Genomic DNA, 26,085 nt, shown 5'->3' on the forward strand with positions numbered 1-26,085 from the left:
GATCTCCGGGGACCGGGCGGCCATGGCGGGACCCGGCTCCCCTGGCGGTCCCTGCGCGCCCGCCGCCGTCTGGAAGCGCCACATCGTGCGGCAGCTGCGGCATCGGGACCGCACGCAGAAGGCGCTCTTCCTGGAGCTAGTGCCGGCTTGTGAGTGCGCCGCGGGGGGCTCAGGGAGAGGAGATGGGGCTCCCCGCCTGGAGAGAGCGCTTGTCCCGCCGCTCGGCTCGCGACTCGAGGGCTGCGGCGCTGTCTCCATTTCCCGGCCTTGCACCGGGAACCTGTTTACGCCCCTCTTCGTACTGACCAGGGTCCCTGCCTGCCGTTTCCAGACCAGGCGCTGCTTAGCCCTCAAGACTCAGCCCTGCCACCCTTGAGCATCCTGTCTCTCTGTGCTGGTTTTGGGCCTTTCAGGCGGTCCCCAGGGCAGGGCCCGGTCAGTCCGTTTTGTCCCCAAAGTTCAGGCAAGGAAGGCAGGCGTGGCTAGAGCAGCCATAGTGGCCGAAAGGAAGGAGCGAAACCCTGGTAGATTTTGTTACTGATTCCCGGAACAGGTGCCTGTCGGATCATAACCCGAAGGGGACCTGGACTTCTCTTGGGTGCTTGTTGAAACAGCGGAAGTCAAACCCTCATACAGTTATTTCTGGCCAGTTGGGTCAGGGGGGGTGTGGCAGTTCAAGCCGAGATACACTGGTGTGCGTCTGTATTTACTGCCTCTGATCAACTCTGACTGTATGTTTGGGCCTAAAGTCTGACCACAGGCCCTACAGCTTCTGCACTGGGTGCTAATTTTGATGCACCCACGCAATCAAACTTGTTTTCCCCTGGAATTTTCCAGGGGTTGGCCTTTTCTTGGGGTTGTATACTTTCAGGCAACCTCAGTTCTCCAACTGCTCTGATGGGCAGTGGGACTATTTGAGGGAGGACCATCTCTAAGACTTCCATGGGGAGCTGCAAATTTGGGGAACTCGAGCGACCCAGGTCTGTGGTATGGGTAATTTAAGTCCTTAACCTCAGATTTCTTCCTGGTAAATGAGGCCTATTGTGACCTTGTATGCTGGGGAGGGGGTGCAGGGCTGTGCCTTTCACAGCTTTGGGGTCTGGGGTAGAGTTCTGAGAATTAGACCAGGCCCAGGAACCTCAGTCTGGTGACTGAGGGAAGGGAGATGGGGGATCCTGGCCTGAATTTATCAACCCAGTCTGCCCTGGAACTGTTAAAAAAAAAAAAGCGGAAGTGACTGGAAAGGGTTGTGTCCAAGGGGGTGGTGGTGGTGCCCATGGCCAAACCACCTAACCTGTGAAGATTTGTTAGATAATTGCTCAAGAACTTTCAGTATTGCCCTGGGGGAAGCTACTGGGCGGAGGTGAGAATTACTTCATTATAAACAGAGAGGCCTTGGAGGGTTAGTGACTCCCTGCAGGCAACAGGTAGGTGTTTGGTTTGTTTGTTTGTTTGCTTCTGCTTGCTCTGGATTCAGACTTTGCCTCTGGCAGAGATGAATTAATCTCCTTGCTTTCCTTCTGTCCTTTATCAAGTGTGACCTAGGCTTCTCTGTCCCCAGTGGTAGTGGTCTGTCTATACTTGGGAGAGTAGATGGTCCCCTAGGTGGGCCTGTGTGCCAAGGCTATGATGAGGCTTCACCATGCAGATACCCCCGGGAAGGGACAGAGCCCAGCCCAGGAGCTTCCCTATTCCCAAGATCCCTGGGTGTCTGCAGCCACCACCCCAGCCTGAGGTAACTTGGATGCCAGGGGTCTGCAGGCAAGTGTCTACCTCTGCCCCTTTGCCTCCCCAGATAACCACCTCCTAGAGAAGGCTGAACTGCTGGCCAAGTTCTCAGAAAAGTTGAAGTTAGAGCCAGAGGATGTCGCCTGCACTCAGAATCAGGACTCCTGGTGAGTCTGTGTGTGAGTGCTCACAGCAGCTGCTAATGCCCGCCCCTTTGCTGTGCTCTTTGCTTTTGCAATGCTCAGCCCTGGTGCCTCATCAGGCTACGACTGGGGATGGGAGAGGGGATAGTAAACAGCCCCTGAGTCCTCTCTAAGCCGGCTGCCTGAAAAATCCTTTTCCCGACTCTCCTCTCTCTGCATTTGCCTCCTGTCCAATCCCGGAATCCTGTTTCTCCCTTCTGTGTCTTCTCCCTCCCCGTTCCTCACCAAAGGCTACAGAAAGAAGAGGAGGTGAACACTAGAGCAGGGGATAGGTTGGAGACAGTGATAGAGGATGTAGCCTAGGCAGGCGGAAAGTGACCCTGAACCCCTGATCCCTGCCTCTGCTCTCAGGGGTCGGGATTACAGGTGTGTGCCACCATACCACGTCTGGTTCTCTTTTGTGTGTATATGTGCAATTTGTATGTACATCTGGGGCCCGTGTGTCTTCCTTAATTATGTTTCACCTTGTTTTTTGAGACATGGTCTTGTACTAAAACTACAGTGGACTGATTCAACTTCCTTAGCTCTGGCAAAGAGTGCCAGGTTTTTTATTTTTGTTTTTCGAGACAGGGGTTCTCTGTATTGTTTTGGAGGCTGTCCTGGAACTCACTCTGTAGACTAGGCTGGCCTCGAACTCACAGAGATCTGTCTGTTTCTGCCTTCCCAGTGCTGGGATTAAAGGTGTGTACCACCACCGCCCAGCTGTGTCTCAGGCCTATTTAATGTGGACCCTGGGGCCCAAACTGTGGCAAGAGTGTACCAAGTGAGCCATCTTTCCAACCCTGAACTTGTTTTTTAGGGTCTTGTTATGTATGTAGCTCAGGCTGGTCTTGATCTCAGAGTACTGTTTTAGCCTCCTGAGCTCTGGGGAAGCAAGTGTGTGTCATTGTGCTGGCAGGCACCCAAGGTCTGGACCATCCTAGAACAGAGGGGTCATGGACAACCTATTTCTGAGGCCTTGGTCTCTGATCGGCTTCCACCTTCCCCAAGAGTAAGCTAATGGCTCCACAAGCTTTTTATGGGGGCACCCTTAGGGCATACTTTTGTCACTGGGGTGAGAGGAGGGACCATGAATTGTTCTTATTGCCAGGGGGGAGTTCTCCGAGCCTGTCTCTGACCAGGTTTCATCACCAGCCTCTCTGAGGGCAAAGTGGCAGGAGGAGGAGAAGGGACTGCAGTTGGTCTGCGGTGAGGTAAGCAGAGCGGGTGTGAGAATGTTGGGTAGGGAGAGATGGTCCACAGAAGCCAGCTAGTCCGTGAGTGGCCCCATAGTAGCTGCCTTACCTCGGTCAATGCGCCACAACTTTATATCTGCAGAGGAGTATAATGGGGCTGAGCTGTGGACCCTGGACTTGAACCTTTACCCACACAAGCTGACTGTGATTCTTCATTCTTTCTTTCAACAACTATTTATTGACAATTCAAGGAACAGGGAGTGTGGCCATAAACAAGACCGGGCCCTGTGGGTTTCCAAGGAGACTGATGAGACAGTAATCACCTGTCATTAGAGCATGCCTCCTCACCTGCCCAACACAAGGTGGGAGTGGGTTAGGAAGACATTTGAGAGCCTCTCCCCAGAGTGCTATGTGGTTGTAATTTGACAGTGGCGTGACATTCTCACGTGGAGATTTGTGAAACAATCAGTATGTCACAGGGTTCCTTTACAAGATCTCTTTCTTGCTACCACCTTTTCAGTAACACCTGAACATCTCTGACTCCTGGCTACCACTAATCTGTTTCTACCTCTGTCTGCCATTTGAACTTTGAAAGTCATAGGTGAGGGAAGCGGAGGTAGGAATTGGCCTTCTCAGTGTTGAAAATGATAGATGAGCTGGGGTGCTGGAGGTGGTGGCGCACACCTTTAATCCCAGCACTTGGGAAGCAGAGGCAGGCGGATCTCTGTGAGTTCGAGGACAGGCTCCAAAGCTACAGAGAAACCTTGCTTCAAAAAACAAAACAAACAAAAACAGATAGATGTTATAATTGGCTTATGATGGAATGGGTGCTCCACCCTGACTGTAGGGTCCCTCTCCAGGCCTCGAACATGGGGAATTATGTCAAGGTAGGTGAGCAGCCCTGACTTGTTCCTCAGGCTCCAGGAAGAAAGCATTAGGAACAAGCTAATAAGAAGAGCCCCTGGCCGCTGTCATTTCCTGAGACATTGGTGTTCATGTCATACCGATGGACACAGCTTTACCCTGGGATCGTTTTCCCTGGGATTTCAGCACCAAAGAGGAGGATGGGGCTGGACCCCTGTAGTTCTTAGCTCTCAGCTGAAGGGATGCTGAGACACTCTCATCCCACAGTGCCAGGATTGAGAATGAACAATGTGTTTCTCTATAGCTTTGTATCCTGTCCTGGACTGCCCTGGAACTTGCTCTGTACACCAGGCTGGTCTTGAACTCACAGAGATCCACCTGTCTCTGTCGCCCCAGTGCTGGGATTAAAGGCGTGTGTCACCACTGCCTGGTCCTAGTCTGTTCTGTTCGTAGGCTTCTGTGCTTCTCTTCTCTGAGGGCTGTCAGGGTAGGCCAGTGGTGGGGGATGGGCTAGGAAGCCAGCTGTTGGGAGATGGGAAATAGAACGCCACCCCTTGGGGCCCTGAGTACACTAGTACTTTATATGGAGTGTAATGTAGTTAGGGGCCTGGGTTCAAGTTGTGTAACTTTGGATGAGTCACTTAACCTGTCAGCACCCTCGTCTGTAATATGAAAATGGTAGTGCTTCACTTTGGTGTTATGGAGATGGAAAGTTAGCTTGGGAAAAGGCATGACACAAGTGCAAGCTAATAGTCTGTCATTACTTTACGTTCCTGATAGTAGTTCTGGGTTACCTTGTGGTTAGGAAAGCACTCCCCTGTCATTTTACAGGTAAGGAAATGGAGCAGATGCCTCGTGCTGCAGGTTAAATGTCCACCGCGGTGTCCCTGAGAAAATAAAGGACACACCTAGGACTGACACTTAGCAGACTCTAGAGCCCTGGGTCTGACAATTATCCCATGACGCTGCAGGTTTATACAAGATCCCAAACCTATCTCAGCCTGGGTTTCCTCGTCAGGAATGGGGTAGCGGGGTGGTGGCTGGCTAGGTCCACCCTGGATAGGCGCCCATGCCACCTACCTTCCCCAGATGGCCTACCAGGTGGTGAAGAAGAGCGCAGCCCTAGACACCCTGCAGTCACAGCTGGAGGAGCGGCAGGGCAGGTGAGATGAGGGTCGGGTGTGGTTCCTGCCCGAGGCAAGGGGATGGGAAGGGCCTCTAGAATTTTCCCCAGGAGCCCCCTAGAGTTCTCTCGGGGCCATCGCCTGATGTCCCCGCCCTGCAGGCTGGAAGCCCTGCAGGCCTGTGTGGTACAGCTACAGGAGGCGCGGGCGCAGCAGTTCCGGCAGCTGGAGGAACGGCAGGCGGAAAACACGGCGCAGAGAGAAGCCTACCAGGCACTGCTCGAGCAAGCTGCGCACCAGGAGGCTGCACTGCGCAGGCTGCAGGAGGAGGCGCGGGACCTGCTGGAGCGGCTTGTGCAGCGTAAAGCGCGTGCCGCCGCTGAGTGCAATCTGCGTAATGAGCGAAGAGAGAGGTGAAGACTCTAGGCCACGCCCCCATCAAAATAGGCCACGCCTCTGGCACTCAGCCTGGTTGAGAGGTCGTGGATGGGGCGGGGCAGGGGCGTTCAGGGCCTGCCACTGATCGGAAGGGGTCGCTTAAGCTGTGCCACCTCACGTGCCAAAGCATCTCCTTGAGCCTTTAGGATGCTTTTCTCTCTGCCAGGGCCAACCAAGCCCGAGTGTCCCAGGAGCTGAAGAGAGCTGCTAAGCGGACTGTGAGCATCAGCGAGTAAGAATGGGGAGGGGCCAGGGATGACTCTGGTACTGGGGAGCTGCTCTGGGTGTGTTCACGACCTACAGCCTTCCTGCTCCACTCCTGCTGGGTGCCTGTGTGTAAGGAGACACGTGTGGTCATGGAAGCCAGTCATGGCTCTTAGCCGCTGGGGGATCACCTCTCCTTGTGCACTGCTGGGGCAGAGAGGGGTGGCCTTCTTTTATCTTCCTGAGCTGCTTTTCTCTACCAGGATCCCAGACACTCTAGAAGGTGGCACCGGGGACCAGATTGTGCCTCTAGCTCCCGCCGAGACTCCCGAGTCCCTGGAGAGTGAGACTTGTGAGAAATGGAAAAGGTCTTTCAGGTGAGCATCCAGTACTCTTTGTGGTTTTTTGTTTTGTTTTTGGATTTTTGAGACAGGGTTTCTCTGTATTGCTTTGGAGGCTGTCCTGGAACTCGCTCTGTAGACCAGGCTGGCCTCGAACTCACAGAGATCCACCTGCCTCTGCCTCCCGAGGGCTGGGATTAAAGGCGTGCACCACCAGCGCCCGGCGCATCCAGTACTCTTACCTGAGCTCACTCCCACCTAGAAGGCTGTCCATGTCTTCTTCCAGGATCGGGGCTTTTAGAGAGGCCTGTGTACAGCTCAGCACTGTTCTGACTCCAGTGCCCGGAGGCAGGCAGAGTTACTCCATTCTCTACTTCCGAGAATCAGAGCTCTTAGGGTGAGCCACAAGGCTTATGAAGGAGTGTCGCTGGGAGAAAAGTGGACAAGACCCCAAGGCTCTTGTGTGTGTGAGGACAGGAGTGTGTGTGTGTGTCCACACAGGGACATGAGCATACATGCAAGGTTAGTGAACATACCCCAGTGTAAGCCTGTGTCAAAGTGTGTGCACACTTGAGCTATGATGGGAGTTTGAATCTTCAGGTGCCTCTCTCAATCACTCATTCATATATATATGGAGAGGGAGAGAAGGAGAGGAAGAGGGAGAGGGAGGGGGGAAGAGAGAGAGGGAGAGGGAGGGGACGTGTCTCACGTAGCCTAGGCTGACCTCGAACTCAGTGTGTAGTCAAGGATGACGTCGAACTCCTGATCTTCCTGCTTTTTCCTCGCCATAGCTGGGATTGTAGGCGTGTGTCAGCACATCTGGCTTCCACTACATCTTGACCAAGCTGTCATTGGGCTGCTACTCCTTCTCCATTTGCTGGCCTGAAGGCTCTTTCCCAAAAGTATTTCCTTGAGGAACATGTGCCCCCGGGACAGCGAATGAACAAGAGCATCATGGAATGCTGGCCCCCAATTCTTGGCAGCTCCAATGGGCCCAGATGTCCCAGCATAAACATTTACTTGGGTGTTTCGTGGGCTGCTCCTTGAGCTGGGGTTCCCCCACTCTTCTCAGCCTGGGAGCATCATTCTTCCTTAGCCTTCCCCACAGGCTGGGGCTTGGTCTCTCGAGCTTTTGTTGGTGAGTGCCTGGGGAATGAGACTCTTTGTGCCATCTTGGTGGAGATTTGGGGAGGTGTTCAATGCCAAGGCCTTCCCTCCCTCCTCCCTTCTGGCTTAGTCTATGCCATGCCTCTGGAGTAGTTCTCAAATGAATCAAGTTCTAGGTCTTGCCTTGAGTGATCATGAGCTTCTTAAAGGTCCCTGGCAAAGTATAGGGACCAGTGACTGCGGTGGGACAACCATGGGCCAGGCTCTCAGTGTGTCTCTCCATTCTGCCCCAGGTCTGCCTCGGCCACCTCCCTGACACTGTCCCGCTGTGTGGATGTGGTGAAGGGGCTGCTGGAGTAAGTGTGTGTGCACATGTGTGAAGGGATTGGCGTCCCCCGAAAGGCTCCCTGAGCCTAGCCTTGTTCTGTCCATCCATATGATACCTGTCTGTATGTGCATCTTGTTGGGCCCCACAGGCAGGATCTGGGCGGATAGCTCAAGACCAACTCCTGATAACTATTGTCCAGGTTCGTAATACTCCGTCCTTATTCAGGGTCCTCACAGGGGACTAAGCTCCAGCCTGAGGTTGATCAAGAATGCCCACTCAGTTGGGAAACTGAGGCTCAGAAATGTCTAAGAGTTGCTCAGTTACTTAGCCTAGCAGTGGTAATGCTGTTACTGAAATCCCAGCCAGCCTTAACGTTTCTTTGAAGTACCACCCTGTCTTTGTGTCTGCTTGTCTCGTGTGCAGTGCCCTCGTGTCCACGGGGGTCAGGCTGGGTTGTGGACCGTGCTCACTCTGCCTTGGGGACCGTGCTACCACCTGCCATGTCTGCTTTGCGTTGCTGCCTCAGGTGAGCTTGAAGTCCCCGTGTTGGCAGGTCTTACTGAACAGATTTCTGCCCCCACCCCTGTAGCTTCAAGAAGAGGAGAGGTCACTCAGTTGGGGGTGCCCCTGAGCAGTGGTACCAAAGCATCCCTGTGTGTGTATCGGCCCAGATTCCTACCCAGGCTCAGGATGTCTTGGTAAGGAAGGAGCTGGGCCTCCTGTCTGGGTTGCTGACGAGTGTTCAAGGGTGGGCCAGGTAGGCTGGGAAAGCAAGGCTGGGCCTCCCAGGAGGAGTTTGCTTGTAGCCTGTGGTGGGAGCCACACAGCATTTCACAGTGGAGCAGAGGCTGGAGAGACTGAGACAGGAGGAACGGGTGAAAACGCCTGTGAGTGGGCACAAGGAGGCATGCGTGGGGAAGGTCTGGGATGCCAACTCCCCCTTCCTCCTTTTTTAGCAGGATGCCCATCTCTCTGAGGTCAATGCTGTTTGTTTTGGCCCCAACAGCAGCCTCCTGGCCACTGGAGGGGCTGACCGGCTCATCCATCTCTGGAATGTTGTGGGAGGTAAGCACTTTTTTGCAGAACCCATTCTCAGCTTGATCCAGGGTTGGCCCTGGTCTTCGACCTGTCCTCCCCTGTCCCCTGCTGGAATGATCCTATGGTCAGTGGCTAGAGAACCCTGAGGGAGGAGGGATCCTAAGTTTGTGCTCTCAAGGAGGAGCTCCTTGGATTCAGATCTGCAGGATGGGGAGGGCCAAGCCCAGATGTCTGCTGTTGGAGGAGGTAGGGACACCTGGTCCATCTTGAAGGCATATAGGGCCAGATCTTGGGCAAGTCCGTGGGTCTACCAAACCACCTCCGTTTCATTTTTAGTCAGGGTTTCATTATGTAGCCCTAGAACTCACTATGTAGACCAGGCTGGCCTCAAACAGCAACCTATGGCCCTCTGCCTCCCCAGTGCTGGTATTAACTCTGTGCCAATGTGTCCAGAATAACTTCATCCTAGACTAGAATCACTTAGACTCCAGGAATCATGAGGTGACCACACGGACTCTCTGCCTGGTTTTAGGCTCTCTGCTCTGTAGGCAGAGGGACTCAGCACTGACTCTTAAAGGTTCCCTAAAGGTGGGCTCCCAGCTGGCCTGGTGTGCTGTGTGACCCAGGGACAGGCCCTCCGCTCTGGTCTTCTCCAGCACTGTGAACTGCCTGGTTGCCCCCAGAGCTGTGCAGCAGTTCTAAGTGGTACACTCACCACCCAGGCTCCCGGCCAGACCCAGCTCTTCTGTCAGCTACATCCTGCTGGGTGTCTCAGTTCCTCTATTTTGTGAGGCTAATCATCTCATTTACTATCCCTTCCCCTGCTCTTTCAGGTCGCCTGGAGGCCAACCAGACCCTCGAAGGAGCTGGTGGCAGCATCACCAGTGTGGATTTTGACCCCTCGGTAAGGAGACTTTGTCCCAGTGGCATGGATGTCACCTCAGTCTCTACACAGGGCAGTGGGGCTCTGGGGCCTGAGAGCACATTGTGTGTATCTTAGAACCTGCCCTAGAGCTCACCTCCCTGGGCCATGGCTTTACCAGCCTCAGTGACTGGGATGCTTTGAGGCTTTCTGGCCTGAGGGTCAATGCCTCTGCCAGGCCCAGTGTGGCCCAGGACCTCTCCTGTTCCCTCTCTCCAGGGGTCCCAGGTTTTGGCAGGTACTTACAACCAGGCTGCCCAGCTCTGGAAGGTGGGGGAGACGCAGTCTAAGGTGAGGCCTGGCTGTGGAAGCAGCCTAAGGGTTAAGGGTTATGCCTCAGGATTTGCAGAGTGACTGTTTTGGGGGTTTGGCTTAATCTATGGTTTCTGTGGGGACAGGAAACACTGTCTGGACACAAGGACAAGGTGACAGCTGCCAGATTCAAGCTAACAAGGCACCAGGCAGTGACTGGGAGCCGAGACCGGACTGTGAAGGAATGGGACCTAGGCCGCGCCTTCTGTGAGGCTCTGCTCACTTGCCCCAACTCCTGGTCCCAGGGGCCTTACCTTGCTCTGTAGTGGTGGCTCTGGGATTCATATCACTTGGGCTCAAACCTCTGATTTCCCTTCTGTCACTCACTGCTGCTCTTTTCCTGCTTTCTTGATGTCCTTGGTCTTTAGAGGCAGGGTGAGCCCTGGCCTGGGAAGTCCTGTACCCTAGTCTTGGAAGGAGACTGCTTTACTGGACCTTAGAGTCCCCGCACTTAGTGGCTGCTGCTGACTCTGAGACGGGGCTCTCCTCATTGCTCCTCAGGCTCCAGGACCATCAACGTACTTTCCTACTGTAATGACGTGGTATGTGGAGACCACATCATCATCAGCGGCCACAATGACCAGAAGATCCGGTTCTGGGACAGCAGGTGACAGGCACAGGCTGTGGGTAGTAGAAGAAGCTCCTGAGTTTTTGTTCCTTTCTCTGGCCGTGGCAGGAAGAGTTGTGGAACCTTGGGGAAGTGCGGCTGTGGGGCTGAGCCACCTTCTTAGTGGCTCTCAGTCAGCACTGAACTCTTTCCCAGGCTTTATAGCCAGTGTAGACAAGCACCTCTCCCACATTATCACCACGTTTTAGTCAAAAAGCAGCAACAAAAGAGTAGCAGCTTCTGGGCTGGAGAGATGGCTCAGAGATAAGGAGTACCATTCTTTCAGAGGTCCTGGGTTCAATCCCCAACAAGCACATGGTGGCTCACAACCATCTATAGTAAGATTTGGTGCCCTCTTCTGGCCTGCAGGTATACATGCAGGCAGAACACTGTATACATAATAAAATTTAAAAAAGAAGAGTTGCTTCATAATATAGCACACCTAGCCTAGTATGAATGGCCGACCAAAGCAGAGCTAGTGCTTTGCTGGTCTCTGCAGCTGTTCTTTTTTTTTTAATTATTTTTTAATTTAAATTAGAAACAAGCGTGTTTTACACGTTAATCCCAGTTCCTTCTCCCGCCCCTCCTCCCCTGTCCCCCACTGACCCCCCCATCTCATTTCCTTTCATCTCCCCAGGGAGGGTGAGGCCTTGCATGGGGGGGTCATCAAAGTCTGCCATATCATTTGGAGCTGGGCCTAGGCCCTCCTCTGTGTGTCTAGGCTGAGAGAGTCTCTCTCTATGTGGAATGGGCTCCCAAAGTCCATTCATGTACTAGGGATAAATACTGATCCACTGCCAGAAGCCCCATAGACTGCCCAGGCCTCCCAACTGACATCCACATTCAGGGGCTCTGGATCGGTCCTATGCTGGATTCCCAGATATCAGTCTGGGTCCATGAGCTTCCCCTTGTTCTGGTCAGCTGTTTCTGTGGGTTTCTCCAGCCTGGTCTTGACCCCTTTGCTCATCACTCCTCTCTCTCTGCAACTGAATTCCAGGAGTTGGCAGCCGCTCTTTTTGAGAATGCTCCGTTGCTGGGGGTTGACTCAAGGGCTTTATGTCTGCTAGAATGTTCCTAGTCCTTTATGTTTTTATTTTGAGACAGGATCTCAGTAAAGTTTTCTAGAACTTAGAATTCCCCTGCTTCAGCTGTGATTACAGGCCTGTGCCACCATGTCTGGCTGTCACTGTTCCTCCCAAGCCTTCTAAAGGCTCCAGCTCTCAAATCAGTCTCTCAACGGAGACAACTGGCTGTAATGGGAAGGGATGGTAGTTCAATAAACTTGAGGCGTCCAGGCTTGGGGTTCTTCTGGAATACATTAGCTGGGAAACCGGCCACATACGGCCTGTCAGAAGTGCACCAGGATGCCTCTTCCTCATTCCTCTCTATCCCTACCCCCAGGGGCCCCCACTGCATTCAGGTCATCCCTGTACAGGGCCGGGTCACCTCCCTGAGCCTCAGCCATGACCAGCTGCATCTGCTTAGCTGCTCCCGAGACAATACACTCAAGGTCATTGACCTGCGAATCAGCAATGTCCGGCAGGTGTTCAGGTACTGGCCTGGGCCTGTTGAGCCTCTCCCGTGTAAGGTCCTGGGGGGCACTCCCTGGTAGTTCCTCTAGACTAGGACCTGCTGGAGTGCCGGCCTCTCCTCACATCTGGAGGACTGGCACGCTGGAAGCAGCCTGCATTCTAACTCCAGGCCTGTTCTGTCCTCAGGGCGGATGGCTTCAAATGCAGTTCTGACTGGACCAAAGCTGTGTTCAGGTGCGTCTGGGAGGGCTCGCGTGTGTGCGCGCGTGCGTGTCTTATCTGTCTGCTGAACCCCTTACCATGTTCTGCTGTGACCTGTACAGCCCTGACAGAAGCTATGCACTGGCAGGCTCCTCAGATGGAGCCCTGTACATCTGGGATGTGGACACTGGGAAACTGGAGAGCAGCCTACAGGGACCCCACTGGTGAGCAGACCCCTGCTATGCATATCATTGCCACAGTCCTGGGAGCCCACTTTAGAGATGAGGAAGCAGTCTCGGTTGGGTGTTGAGGGGCAGGGGCAGGCTGCTGCCTGCTCCTGCTGCTCTCCTGAGGTCTGTCTCTCCTTTGCAGCACGGCTGTCAATGCTGTGGCCTGGTGCTTCTCTGGGAACCATGTTGTGAGTGTGGACCAAGGCAGGAAGGTGGTGCTCTGGCACTAGAGGCACAGTTTCCCTGTGTGGACTGCAGCACTGTTCTGAAGCCGGAAACCAGAGAACCTCTGTCCTCTGATCAGGACTCCAGAGCCGGGGTTTGGTTCAGCTGTAGCTGTTATGCAAGGGCCTGGCAGGACCTGGCCTGTTTGTTTAAAATCCAAGTGTGGGTTAGGGATTACAATTTTTTAAAAATCTCTATTTGCTTATTTTCCTCAAAGTGGAAAACACCTGTATCTGTGTCTTTCCTCTTTGAAGCCTTTGATGGTGGTGATGGTGGTGGGGGGGTACAGGGAGATTTTGGCTGTTCGGTGTCACAGTGGGATGGCGTCAAGAAAGGCCCGAGCAGGGGCAGTGAAGAGCAGCAGCTCCTGGGGGTGGTGGGTGGACTTGTGGGAAGGGCCCTGAGAAGCTAGTGACATCAGGAAGACCGGGACCATGTCCTGGCCTGCAGTCCCATCTGGACGACAGGCTGCCGCTGTTTCTTCCCTTGTGCGTTAGCTCTGACCCCCTTCACAGCGCCGCCGCCAGTCTGGGGCTGCTGTGTGGGTGCTCCTCTCCATAGGCCTTTACTCTAGTCTTGCCTCACCAGAAGCAGTCTCCTTAGCTGTCAGGTACACATGTAATAGCTCAGGATGGGCTCAGAACCTGAGGTAATGTCGCCCCAGCCTCAGTGCTGGGATGGCTGGCATTTACTGTCCCACCCCTTAGCATCTACAGTGTCAAGGTCAGTGGTCAACACTTTGGTGTCCTAACAATGTGTCCTCCTCAGCCTTCAATGTTCTTGTCCTTCCCAATGGCAATTCATGTTGTCTTTTGGGATCCCATTATTGACAACCTGCCCTCACCTGCCAGTTGGGCAAGAGCCCCTCCCTTCTTAAATCTGGGAGCAAGTGTAAGAGTAGGAACAGTATTCCCTGTATCCAGGCCTCGCTTAGAAGCTACAGGAAATGCTTCCTGAGTGGTCACATTCTCTGGCTTAGCAAGTTCAACAGTCCAAGGTTCCAGGAATGGGACATTCCTACAGTTCAAACTTTGTCCCCAAGTCTTGGCCCAGCTCTCAGTGACCACTAGGGGTCACTAGTTACCTGGTCAACAGAGGTTTGTTTTTCCTCCTGCTGTTCTTTTGGGAAAGACCAACGCTCTCAGTGGCCACCATTATTGAGGATCACCCAGGCTTCAGCCTTACTTACAGTCTGCAGCTTTTTTTCTCCTAATCACTTGTGATGGATTTTGTTCAAAAGAGAAAGAGGCTTGAAGGTCGTCATTCAAGGTCACACACTACCACTGTAGCTGAGTTGTTCTGTATCATACCCTGCAGCCTTTTCTTTTGAAACATGGCCTATGTAGCTGAGTATGACCGCGAATGTATGATTCTCTTGCCTGTGCCAACACCTCCCAAGTGCTGTCATTACAGATGTGTGCCCCCATCCCATATAGTACTAGGGACTGATCCTCAGGGCTTTGTGTAGGTCAGGAAAGCTGTCTGCCAACTGCATCTTCAACCCACCCTTAATCCTTTTTTGAAAAAAATTCTTTTAGGCAGGGCAGTGGTGGCACATACCTTTAATCCCAGCAATTGGGAGGCAGAGACAGGCAGATCTTAGTGAGTTCCAGGCCAGCCTGATCTACAGAATGAGTTCCAGGAAAGGCTCCAAAGCTACATAGAGAAACCCTGTCTTGAAAAACAAACCAACAAAAAATTTTTTATGTGTATGAATGTTTTGCCTGCATGTATGTAAGTGCGCTGTGTGTGTGCCTGGTGCCCACACAGGTCAGAGCGCCTTAAACTGAAGTTATAGATGAGCTGTCATGTGGTTGGCTGGGAACTGAACCCAGCTACTCTGCAAGAGCAGCCAGTGCTCTTAACCCCTGAATCATTTCTCTAGCCCCCTGTACCACAAACCCCAAATCTCAAGAGACAGGCTCCCAACTGGGTAGGGCTCCTCCACCAGGGGCATATAGAACTGTGCCTAACCTGACTCTCCCAAGTGCTCTTCCATTTGGGACTCTGAGCTGAAGGCTGTGTCTGTTGAAATGAGGCACATGCAGGGACACCAGAGTGAGTCCTGGAAGGCTGCTGCCAATCACACACCATCAGAGCCAAGTCCCTCCAGATGTTTTTGTCATACCTCAGGTAGTAGTGATCTCTATTTTGATGACCCATAAGAATTATGCAGGAAAGCCAGGCGGTGGTGGCACATGCCTTTAATCCCAGCACTTCGGAGGCAGAGGCAGGTGGATCTCTGTGAGTTTGAGACCAGCCTGGTCTACAAGAGCTAGTTCCAGGACAGCCTCTAAAGCTACAGAGAAACCCTGTCTCGAAAAACAAACAAACAAACAAACAAACAAACAAAAACCAAAACCAACAACAACAAGAATTACCCAGGAAACGTATGTCACTCCTAGGTACGGGAACCGTTCTACTCCTGATCTCCTAAGGGAGTTCAAGTGAATCCCCGAGGAAAAGCCGGGGCCAGCAAGGGAGAGACCTCTAGGGTCCCTAATAAAAACTGGAATGGCCTGTGTGTGGGGTGAGAACCAGAGAAGTGGCAGGAGTTTGCCTAAGGTTCCAGTAGAACCATGTGAAAGGGACTTGGGCTTATTTGGTAGGATTCTTGCTTAGCTTGCACAAAGCCCCTCATACATTCAACTCCTAAACCACATAAGACAGTATTGTTGACTATGCCTGGAATTACTGCACCACATAAAACAGTATTGTTTACTATGCCTGAGACTACCACTTACAAGGCAAGAGAATCAGAAATTCAAGGTCACCCTGAGTTGGAGGCCAACCTGGGCTACACGAGACTCTGTTCAAAAAAAAAAACTTAAAAAACCAAAATAACAATAAAGTGGGTGAAGATTCTTTTTTTTTTTTTTTGGTTTTACGAGACAGGGTTTCTCTGTATTGTTTTGGAGGCTGTCGGACCATCCCAGCCTCGAACTCACTGAGATCTGCCTGCCTCTGCCTCCCGAGTGCTGGGATTAAAGGCGTGCGCCACCACCGCCCGGCGTGGGTGAAGATTCTTGTTTCTCTCTGGCAAAAACTGGACTCAGGCTCAGTAGAGGGACTGTCCTAGTCTTGTGGAAACAGTTTAGGTGCTGCTCCCATCCCCATCTTTAAATTTCAAGCGATCCACAGTGGCTTCCAGGCTGTGTGTACCCCTCCATGGAACCTCCCTCGGGGGCTGATGTAAAGGTGTGAGGACTGCTGCCTGAACTGGCCTGGAGTCTTACTGATACTGACACCTTAGGGATAAGAAACAAGTCCTCGTGTAGAGCTCCTACTACCCCCGTCCTGCCTCAAGCCTGCTCTTGAGTCTCCCACAAGACGTGAGCCTCTCCAGTATACCTGTAGGTGGCTTCCGGAGGAGTCCTGACACCAGGTGAGGTTCAGACATACTCTGGGTACCATGTCTGCTGGAAGTATCCACTAATCACTGTCTTCAGTTCATCTGTACATTACCTTATTTAGTCCTCCTGGATCTGAGGCAGTTTATATTATCTTCTCACTCTCAAGTTCCAGATGAGGAAGTCGAGGGCTGAATTGAGATCATGGCAGGAATTATCCACAGGTCTTCACCCAGTTCACCCTGCCCCTTACTGGTGTGTTTGGCACACAGGTCTGCGACCCCTGCTCACAGGTTCCTTTCTATTATGCTTCAGGGAACATTTAAAAACATGATCCCTGAACAGCACTCTCAGGAAAAGACATGAAGGAGTCCGATGTGTTTTCTTGGCCACTGGGTCCAAAGGAAACTAGCTCTGGGACAAGACACTCTGGTGTTCTCATCAGCTCGTCCTGCTCTAACAAAGCAAAGCTAGCAAGAGGCCAGGAGGGAAACTAAACTGGTTACATAAGGTTGCAGGATTTCAGGAAAATTTCAGTTCTCCGTTTTCTGACATAAAAGTTCTGTATTTGGTTGTATTTCTGACACATAAGTACACACAGCAACTCACGATAAATGCAGAAGATTTAGTGCAGCTAGATACTGTCAGTGGCCATTCCAGGAGCTGGGCAGTAATTAGAACCACATCCTAGAGCTGCGGCTGGGACTGGTATCATAATACAGAACATAATAATTACTTTGTCTCTGGAAGTGAGTCCAGGCCTGAATTTATTTCCTTCCTTCCTTTTCCTCTTCCTGCATCTATAATGATATAGAGGGAGAGTTGGATAAGCAAGCCCATCGAAGTCACTTTCTTTGCATCCTTTTTTTTTTTTAAGATTCATTTATTATGAATACAGTGTTCCATTTGCATGTATGCTTTCAGGCCAGAAGAGGGCACCAGATCTCATTACATATGGTTGTGAGCCACCGTGTGGTTGCTGGGAACTGAACTCCTCAGGACCTCTGGAAGAGCAGCCAGTGCTGTTAACCACTAAACTATCTCTCCAGTCCCTTTGTTGATTTTTGAGACAGGGTTTCTTTGTATAGCTTTGGCTATCCTCGAACTAGACTTGTAGACCAGGCTGGCCTCAAACTCACAGAAATCTGCTTGCCTCTGCCTCCTGAGTTCTAGGATTAAAGGCATGCCCCACCACCACCTGGCTCACTGTATCCTTTTTAAAGGTGGGGTAATAGCAGCTTGGGAGGAGAGGATGGAAGATGTCCCATTAGGCAGTGGCAGGGCTAAAGCCAGATAACAGTCTTTACTGTGACTCTGACATGGACCCAGGCTCAGAGAGGTAGGGACCAGGTAATGAATAGTGAGTCTGGCTTGACAGCTTGGTCAGTTCCTGTGACAAAGGAAGTCAACATGGATGACACTGGGGTAGGACAACTAGCTGAACTCTGGCCTAAGTTGAAGACCAGATTTCCAAGACTAATGTCAGATTTGAAAGTGAGCTGCTTTCACTGCAGAAAACATGTCCTTATAGTCTTTCCCAGACTTAGGCACTTCAAACCTTGTTCTTCATGTGGGCTATTGTTAAAGACGTATACACAGCGATGTCAGCTTCAATTTCTTAGGTGCAAGTGGCTAGGTACTGTGGGGACACCAGACCTTGAGCAGAAACCCACTTCCCTTTCGGCCTGGGAGCAGGCAGCTGCAAGATAATGTTTACTGAAAACAATTCAGTGCTATAAAGCTCTTGATAGGGCTCAGATAAGGGCTCACTCACTGAACACCATGACTTTGATCCCCCCTAAGGCTAGATGCTTCTTCCTGCTCCCTGCGGTTTCTCCCCGATTCTGGGGCTGGAGATTAAACCACCAGCTAGGAGGGTGAGAAGTCTGGGAGAGCTGTGAGAGGCATGTGAGAGCTCGGTTGGAGAATTGTATGTGTATGGATGGCAGAAGTCTTTAAAAAGGGAAGCGTTTTTTCTTGGGGACTTCTAAGCCGACTTGGGGAGCATAAAGTTTTCTTAAAGCAACCGACCGGTCTCTGTGTCATCTATCCCGACCACCTCACTACATTCTCGGATGCAGGCTGCACAGCAGGTGCGACAAGGTACAACTTAAATGCTCTTCACAAAAGGAATGGTTCGATTATTACATAGCCAAACAACTGAATGACCCCATGTGACTGGTGAGATGGCTCAGTGAGTAGGAACTCCTGTTGCACAAGCTTGACCATCTGAGTTCAATCCCAGGACCCACAGGGAGTTTGAAAAGGCAGGATATAGTGGCACACATTTGTAACACAGCTTCTGTGAGATGGGTGGTCCAAGAGTACACAACACAACAAAAGCAAGAGACCTGCCTCAGCAAACTGCACAGAAAGCCACCTCTCAACAACTGTCCTGATCCCCAAATGTGTGCGGTGGCACATGCACTCGTACTACACACATACCATATGTATAACTTGTGAGTCCTTCCACACCCAGGCAGGGCTCTAGTCCTTGGCTTGTGGTTGTTTGTAAGCCAGCGGAGCTCATCTTGTAACTAGATCACCAGCATACCGAGTAGTCCTGGCCTCAAATACATAACCTGTCTTTTTTCCCTCTTGCTGGAAAAGAATAGCATCAGGATCTTGTTGCCTGAGTGAACTCTCTGTTCTCTGCACATGGGAAGTGCGTTTGTAAGAAGCATTTTCCCCTTTCCACTCTTTCTCAAAGCCTGTTTAATCAACTATCTTTTTTTTTTTAAATCAGGACATTTGGAAAACTTAATTTCATTTTTTATTATTCAACATTTTATACATAATAAATACAAACTTTTTACAGCCACTGTAAAGAAAGCGCATCTGCACGGTGGCTTCCTTTGAGCTCTGACCTGTGCATGGTGATGCCGGGTTATGCAGCCTGGAAGGGTTATTTTTTAAAAAGGAGGCATATTTTTACAACTTTGTTCCTTAAAATAAAATTAGCAGCTCTTCCAAAAAATATTTTAAAATATAACAAAAGAGTTCAAATAACTCTGAGGTTATGGGAAACTCAAATCCAAGCACAATTTGGTTAGCTGAAGAGAACACAAGACTGGGTGCAGGAATTGCTCTTATTATAAGCACTTTAAAGATCAGCAAATTTGAAAATCTTAAAACACCCTCTTAACTTTTTAAACTTAAGAATAAGTTTGATAAACATAAAAAGACCTCAAATAGATCAACAGGTAAAGAAATGCAAAAAACTAAAGTCCAAATTCATGGAGAAGATTCATCAGAGTATCATTGCTAAAGTGGTCAAATGACTGACAATCCCTTCAGCTCTGATATCAGTCAAAAACCCCCAGGGACATGTGAGCATTTCAAGGTTTTAGAGATTCTCAGGAGGGATGGAAATTTCAAAGCATCATACAACCTTTAAGTCTGTGAATTTCATTCCCCAACCAAGGTAAAGAGAATTGGCAAACATCACTTTGTTCCCTAGACCAAGAAGACCTACAGTCCACAGTGTGGACAGCCCTTCAGGCCTGCTGCTGTGGCCATAGGTAACGCCATGTGGCTCTCCCACAACCTGAAGGTCTGGTGTCCTGTGCAGGTGTGCAGTCCTTTATCCGGTCCACAGGAAGCAGTTTCCTCCAGGGCCCATAGGTTCTTCACCCGAGACAAATGTCAGGGCAGTGGGACCTGAAGCTGCACTTGCTGAAGGCGACAGCTGCTCTGCACTAATCACAACCCCATGTCTGGGTCAGAACTCTGACTTGGGAATAAAATAAGGGCCTTCCCAGTAGAGGAGCTGCCCAAGGTAGGCCTGTGTCCTCAGTGCAGTCAGACACTTGGGTTCAAAGGATACTGGTCAGAAGGGCATACACTGTAAAAACCAAGAGGGAAAATACCCGAAGACAAAAAGAACATTAAAGTGGCTCATTTCAGATCTGGAAGCTCCATTTCTGCTTCTGCCATAACTTCCCTCTACTAGTCTAGGTAATGGGCAAGATGTGGCTTCAGCCCCTCCAGGTTAGCCCACTAATACTAAATGAATGGCATAAGTATTAATACAAAGGACACTGTTATTTTAAATCTGTTAGTTGTGGAAGAGATGTGCATTAATGCAATTGGTGCTAAGCTTATGCAGTCAGTCCACTTTCTTCCCAGTAAGATTGCATTTTCAGTATGGGAATGAAGCTGCAGGGAGGAGCCAGCCTCTCCTGGATCTTTCTTGCTTCCTTATATAGCAAACATAATCTGATTAATACTTAATCAGAAGAGCAAAATCCACTTAAGAAAGACGAGATCTTTGCCACAGCCTTGTGACCACAGTAATATACTGTACAAGTGCACATGATCAGTAATTCTGGGCCTGGCCTTGAGTCTCATATAAAAATGGGCCACCATAAGGCATGAGAGCTGCTCCCCTCTGCTTCTAGGACCCGCTATGGTTTGTGCTATGGTAGGAGCAATGACATAGAAAATGACAACAAAAAGGCACAATCAGGCCAACCAGTCACATAGAATCCTCCTTGGTTTTGCTCTGTTCAAGAGTCATCATCATGCAAAGGTGCCTAAAAACGACTGGCCAAACTCCAAGCCTGGCCTTGATTGTAGCAATAACGGAAGGTAAACCCACTGTCACACCAGTGTGATCTCCACATCCTCCATTTTCTCAGCTGGCCGTCGGTGGTTCTGTGTGGGTGGTGGGGGTGCAGCCCGAACCTGAGCAGGAGACAATTGCAGGATTGTCAGTAAGCTTCCTGACTTAGACCCTGCCACATGGAAAGCTCCAATGCTCCTCTTTATAGACACTGAAACCCGAGGGGCTGGGACATGCTTCTAGCTTTCCATGAGCTCCCTACCCTGAAAAGCAGGCACTGTTCTGCATGAAATGTCAGATCAGACTGCTTGTTAGGCTGAATGTAACAAGGCATATGAGCTGCTGTAGCCCTAAAACCCTTCTTCAAAGCAAAGGCCCGGAGGTGGCAAAAAGAAGACACAGTGTAGGGAATAGAACTGCTAACTATGTCTCTGAGGATAGCCACAGGGAGGGAGGCTGGAGAGATGGGCTGGGGCAAGTAGTGAAGACTTTACTAAGTTACAGTAAGAAACCTAGATAGCCAAGCATGGTGGTACTTTGAAATCTCAGAATGCAGGAAGTAGAGACAGGAGAATTGTAGAAAGATGGAGTCAGCCTGGGCTATACCATGGGATTTTTGTCTGACACCAAACCAAAAAACATGGGGTTGGCCTAGAGGTAGAGTGCTTTTTAGTAGGCTCAAGGCCCTGGGTTCCATCCCCAGCACTGAAAAGTTGAAGAAAGAAAAGAAACAAGGGTTTTATATGTAGGTAGAGGTTTTGGTTGGTTTTAAGATGTGTTAGATCTGGATGGGAAAACATGACTCAACAGCTTGAGAAGAGACTGTAGGTGGGCACATAAACTTTTAAGATAACATAGGAGATTTCCTGGTCATCTGGGTGAGTGCTGATGTCAACCTGAACAGTATAGAACAGCAGGAGGTTCTGAGAGTAAACCCTATTGGTTTACTCTGGTAAGTGTCTGTGTTGAGGGATAGGAGACTGGAACTCATAAGACAGCAGGAATAATTCCAAGACTTGGAGGAGGGCATAACTTCCACTCACCTACACAGGCAAGATGGGAAAGGAACATGTCCAGAAGAGAAGAGATTTAACTCCATTTTTCTGAGTTTGTGGGTCTGGTGCATCTAAGCTGAGTTCCCACAAGCCAAGCTCAAGAGAAAGACATGAATGAGGGAGTTGTTGGTATGGAAATGGTTCTCATGGTCATGAGAGTAGGTGAGATCAATGACTCATCAATGAGTGAGTTCAATGACTTCAACAGATGCAGCCTAGAGACAGAAGCATGAAGTATATCTACAGAGATGAACAGGCGTGTCCTTTTCACTCGATTCCCTCTCACCTGACAGCCTTCCTGCCACTGTCTGCTCCAGCCTCCTAGTGGGTCATCTGTTCTGCTTCCTTCCACATTCCTCACTAACTACCAGGACATTTTTTTTCCTTTTTGAGACAAGGTCTTGCTATTATATAGTTTAGGCTGGATCTGAACTCATGATCTTCCTACCTCAGCTTTCCAAGTGTTGAGAATTACAGGCATGTGCCACCATGCCCAGCCAGTAGCAAAGTTTTAAAAATGTACATGCAACCAAAACTCTGTGCTGCTCATCACCTTACAATGTCTTCCCGTGACAATGAGAATTAGAATAGAGACCTCTGACTCCAACAAGGTTCCAAAGCACATTTGCTGAATGAATGAAGCCAGTAGATCAAGGAGTCAAGGTATTAGAGTTTTCAGGCTATGGCCTGGGACTGTAGTGGTAGATGTGAGTGGAAGGCCAGTAAGGCGCAGGGTAACAAACTGCTAACTGCAGAGATAACTAGTTGTCAGAATATATCCTTCAGATCGTAAGCTCTTTGAGGTCATGAAGGGTATCTTATTTGAATGTCCTTCAAAGAAGCAAACACAGAAAAAAATAGGTTCGTATAAAATATACTGTAATGTGTGCAACTGTTTTGTCTGCCTACCAAGTACATGCAGTGTTCTTGAAGGCTAGAAGAGGGTCCTGGATCCCAAGAACTGGAGTTACAGGTGGCTCTGAGCTGTCACAGGGGTGCTGGGAATTGAACCCAGGTGCTCTGGAAGAGTGACCAGTGCTCTTACCTTCAAAGTCATCTCTTCAGCCCCCAGATATTTTTTTTTTTTGAGACAGGGTTTCTCTGTGTAACCTCAGCTGTCTTGGAACTTGCTCTGTAGACCAGGCTGGCCCCAAACTCACCTGCCTCTGCCTCTCTACTTGGACTAAAGGTGTGTGCCACCACAACTCAGTTGAAAAATGGGTTCTTAATAAATGTATGATAAGAAATTGCTTCACTTCACAACTGTGTTATGTTTATATTTGAGTACTGCACAACTACCCTCTTTGATCTTCCCTGCCACAGTGAGTAATGTTCCAATGTAGACTAGATCAATTATTTTATAGCCTTCCTTCCAAGAAAAATGATTTTTATTTTATGTGTCTGAGTGTTTGCTTAAGTGCATGTATTTTTACCACGTGTATCCATGGTGACTGAGAAGGCTGGAAAAGGGCACTGGACTCTCTGGAACTGGAGTTGCAGATAGTTGTGAGCCACCATGTATGTTGATGCTGGGAACCAAACTCAGGCCCTCTGCAGTGATGGTAAGTGCTCTTAATTGCTAAGCCATTTCTCCAACACCTCCCTCCCTCTTTTTTTTTTTTTTTTCCTTTTTAAAGACAGGATCTGGCCTGGTATTTCCTGTATAGATCTGACTATCCTAGAACTTAGATATTCACCTGCCTTTGCCTCCTGAATGCTGGGATTAAAGGCATGCACCACCACATCCAGCTCATTTTATAGCCTTTCTTTCCAATAGCTTTTACTTCCCCAAACGATTGCATGGCAGATCGGTAACAACAGGGACCATGGGGGAGATGTGTGTGTGAATTTCTCACTTTCAATTTGAAAGAACTATGCAATCTATAACCCTTTAAAATAGGAGACTTACAGGCCGCAGCTTGCCATATGAGGTGTCGGGAGTCTGCCTTGATGCTTGTGAGAAGCCTGGTGATTCAGCATGAAGGCTGTTTTCTGAGGGAGAGAACCCAAGAGGTTGACGACTGAACAGTAAAGATGCTAGTGTAGATGTGAGTGCTGAGGGCATGTGTCCAGGATGCTTACCATTGGCTGAAGGAGACCGGGGGAAGAACTGGGAGCACCTCTTATCTGGACTGGGATATGGGCTGCTGGGAGGCTGGTCATACAGCGGCAGTGGAGGCAGGGATGTGTGCGGCTTGGGGGATGGAGAGATCTGTAGCAAAGGAAGCAGAGTTATTGGTGCTCTCCTCAGAAAGAAGAGCTTGGCTGCTTCACTGCTCAGCATGCCTTCCCGTTCTCTGAAGCTAAGTTATAACTTGTCAGTCTCATAACAGCAAATGGGCATACAATAAACTCTGAAGCTTCAACTTTGTATTGCCCTTAACACTTCCCTCTCAGATTTCATTATTCCATCAATTCTAGTTTATGTTAAACAGTTACTAAGTCAAACCATTCTCTGGTGTTCTTCTGTTAGGCAATTCAGTTAAACTTGTGAAGAACAAATGGGGGACAGATGATCTCTGTGTGAAGATAAAATCACTGGCTGAGTTTCTGACTTCCCTAGGTTTTTCTACATGTCAGACTAAGCAGTCATGATCACATGCCTTACCCTTCTATCTGCAAGGCCTGCTGGAACAGATCTCCAGAGAGGACAAATCAAACTTATTTTCCTGTAAAACAACACTTGGCTGTTGGGAAGAGCTCTGGTGGAACCTTGAACAGAAAGGGGTCTCATGAAGTAGAAGGGCTAGCTAAGGGCCATACTACAGAAGTTAGCTGGAGACAATACATTCCCTGGCTTCTTTCTCCAGCAAAACCATCTTTTAAATGTCATATGACATTCAGTATTTTAATGAATTCAGAGAAAACAATTTGGGAAAGAGAATGGAATGTAAGATGGTCATTTTCTACAAAGCCCTAAAGAGCCTCTAGTTTTCCAAATTCAGTTGTGCAGACACCTGGCTACTAAGGAACAGAATGAAGGAGAGGCTTATCTATCTTTCTCCCTCTCATGTACCTGAATCTCCCTTGCCCCAGGAGTGTCGCCATTCTCTGAGGCTGAGAGTTCCTCCACTAGCACCGATGGGAAAACACCAATTCGTCCATTGAACTCCCCTTCCCAGAAGCCATCATCATCTTGGTTTTCTTTGTTCACGATACGGATAATTGCTCCCTCGGGAAAGGACAACTCATCATCCGTCTGGCCCTCATAATCATAAAGTGCTTTCACAAAACACACTGGAAGCAAGACAGAGACAAACTGGTAAGAACAGACAAATGCACTGCTGTTGCCCTAGATTTTAAGACAAGGTCTTTTCTACAGCCCAGGCTGGTCTCAAATTTGCAACAAACTCTCAACTACTAGAATAACAGGTATACACACACCATGTCTAGCCAGTGGACTTATTTCACAACCACCCTTGTGCTCCATGACAACTACTGAGCATCATACAAGACAAGATTAAGTTTTAAGTTTTTACTCACTGAAAGTAACTGTATGCTTCTACTGAACAGGACTAGTGCTATCAAATATAGGAAGACATAGGACATAAAGTGCTTTTAAATCTATTGAAGGCTTTAGTAACTTCTAGGTACTAGTTTAGGTTACAATTGTGACCAGACTGTCTTATTTTAGTCTTTACCACTAGCATCTCCATTGAGGCTGCCTGAAACGAGTTCTGCTTCTGTGGAATTGCTGGATGTGTGTGACCGACTGTCCAAAGCAGCCAAAGACTGCAGCATGCTCAGTAGGCTGTTTGAGGTGGGAAATTGTAGGTACTTTTCTGGAACATAACCCACTTGTCCAACTTTATTTCGAGCCTGGGTAAAAGACAAGGGGAAAACAGGTTTGTAGACACAATTTGGACAGAACATACCAAGAACCAAAATAAATGCCTAAAACATCACAAGAAGGGGCGATATGAGCAAAGGAATATACCTTTACCCAGTCTTCCATATCTCCATCTTCAATCACTTCTAACACCTCATGTTCCTCAATGGTCAACTCATCTGGTTGAGAAGCCTGCAATGTAGGATGGCCATGGACAAAATCAAAAAGGTTAGATAAAGAGCAGATGTGAGCTGGTCATAACAAAAGCCAGGGATCAAAATACTGAGATGATTTTGAGAAACAAAAATTTAGTGTTATAAAACTATCATAATGAGGTGAAGTTTTACTTCAGAAAATTAAACAAAACTGCAACAGAAACTGGATCCTCAGGAGGTAATCAGGTTCAGTGAGCAGAGGGCAATGCTGGAAGCTGAGGGCCTGGAGGTTGGCTCCAGCTTGCTTATCTGCTGTGCTTATTTGCCGTAAGTTATTCAACATAAATGCCTCCATTTATTCCAAATGTCAGCTGTACCATTCTCTGAAGGATGGTGGCCAATGTGGCAAGAATAAGCACAGAACCAAGATGACCTGGGAGGCATGAGTGACAGAGAAGGTACCTGAATGGAAGTTCTACCAGAGGCTATCATGGAAGTGCATGCATGGAAAGCAGACACTATGCACATGGGTTGCAGTGCTTGCAGAGGCTAT

At 49.5% G+C, this 26,085-nt stretch overlaps 2 protein-coding genes across 11 annotated transcripts in view; one reads left to right on the top strand and one right to left on the bottom strand.

Annotated features, from left to right (window-relative positions):
- The first annotated feature begins 10 nt into the window (after positions 1 to 10).
- Positions 11 to 12,772, top strand: Atg16l2 (autophagy related 16 like 2). Of its 9 annotated transcripts, none has more exons than XM_013116370.3 (18): positions 11 to 149; positions 1,796 to 1,895; positions 3,022 to 3,124; positions 5,060 to 5,133; positions 5,256 to 5,507; positions 5,699 to 5,764; positions 6,000 to 6,113; positions 7,478 to 7,540; positions 8,102 to 8,210; positions 8,469 to 8,577; positions 9,384 to 9,454; positions 9,692 to 9,763; positions 9,871 to 9,991; positions 10,286 to 10,391; positions 11,793 to 11,942; positions 12,110 to 12,157; positions 12,247 to 12,348; positions 12,497 to 12,772. In XM_013116370.3, exons 1-18 carry the CDS (start codon positions 23 to 25, stop codon positions 12,582 to 12,584), a joined length of 1,875 nt encoding a protein of 624 aa, XP_012971824.1. In that variant the 5' UTR covers positions 11 to 22; the 3' UTR covers positions 12,585 to 12,772. The 9 variants fall into 9 exon arrangements, with proteins under 9 accessions (XP_012971824.1, XP_005074071.1, XP_040613753.1 ...); XM_005074014.4 differs by having other exon boundaries at positions 8,472 to 8,577; XM_013116373.3 differs by lacking the exon at positions 11 to 149 and adding an exon at positions 2,830 to 2,922.
- Positions 12,773 to 18,689: 5,917 nt separating this feature from the next.
- The window catches only part of Fchsd2 (FCH and double SH3 domains 2), a 208,542-nt gene continuing 201,146 nt past the window's right edge, over positions 18,690 to 26,085 (bottom strand). For both annotated transcript variants that reach the window (XM_005074012.4, XM_005074013.4), the window contains 6 exons: positions 25,486 to 25,569; positions 25,190 to 25,367; positions 24,565 to 24,785; positions 23,631 to 23,760; positions 23,458 to 23,540; positions 18,690 to 20,615 (listed from right to left, as the gene is read on the bottom strand). In XM_005074012.4, the coding sequence (XP_005074069.1) occupies positions 20,532 to 20,615; positions 23,458 to 23,540; positions 23,631 to 23,760; positions 24,565 to 24,785; positions 25,190 to 25,367; positions 25,486 to 25,569 (780 nt within the window). In that variant the 3' untranslated portion in view covers positions 18,690 to 20,531. The remainder of the gene's footprint in view (positions 20,616 to 23,457; positions 23,541 to 23,630; positions 23,761 to 24,564; positions 24,786 to 25,189; positions 25,368 to 25,485; positions 25,570 to 26,085) is intronic.

This window comes from Mesocricetus auratus, unplaced genomic scaffold, assembly GCF_017639785.1.
Source record: "Mesocricetus auratus isolate SY011 unplaced genomic scaffold, BCM_Maur_2.0 Super-Scaffold_4256, whole genome shotgun sequence".
NCBI classification, from domain to species: domain Eukaryota; kingdom Metazoa; phylum Chordata; class Mammalia; order Rodentia; family Cricetidae; genus Mesocricetus; species Mesocricetus auratus.

Excerpts from the sequence above, each read along its gene's own strand:
- Atg16l2 (XM_013116370.3), top strand. The coding sequence starts at position 23 with ATGGCGGGACCCGGCTCCCCTGGCGGTCCCTGCGCGCCCGCCGCCGTC. Across the intron at positions 150-1,795 it reads CCTGGAGCTAGTGCCGGCTT|ATAACCACCTCCTAGAGAAG; the intron begins GTGAGTGCGCCG and ends TTGCCTCCCCAG. Across the intron at positions 8,578-9,383 it reads TCTCTGGAATGTTGTGGGAG|GTCGCCTGGAGGCCAACCAG; the intron begins GTAAGCACTTTT and ends CTGCTCTTTCAG.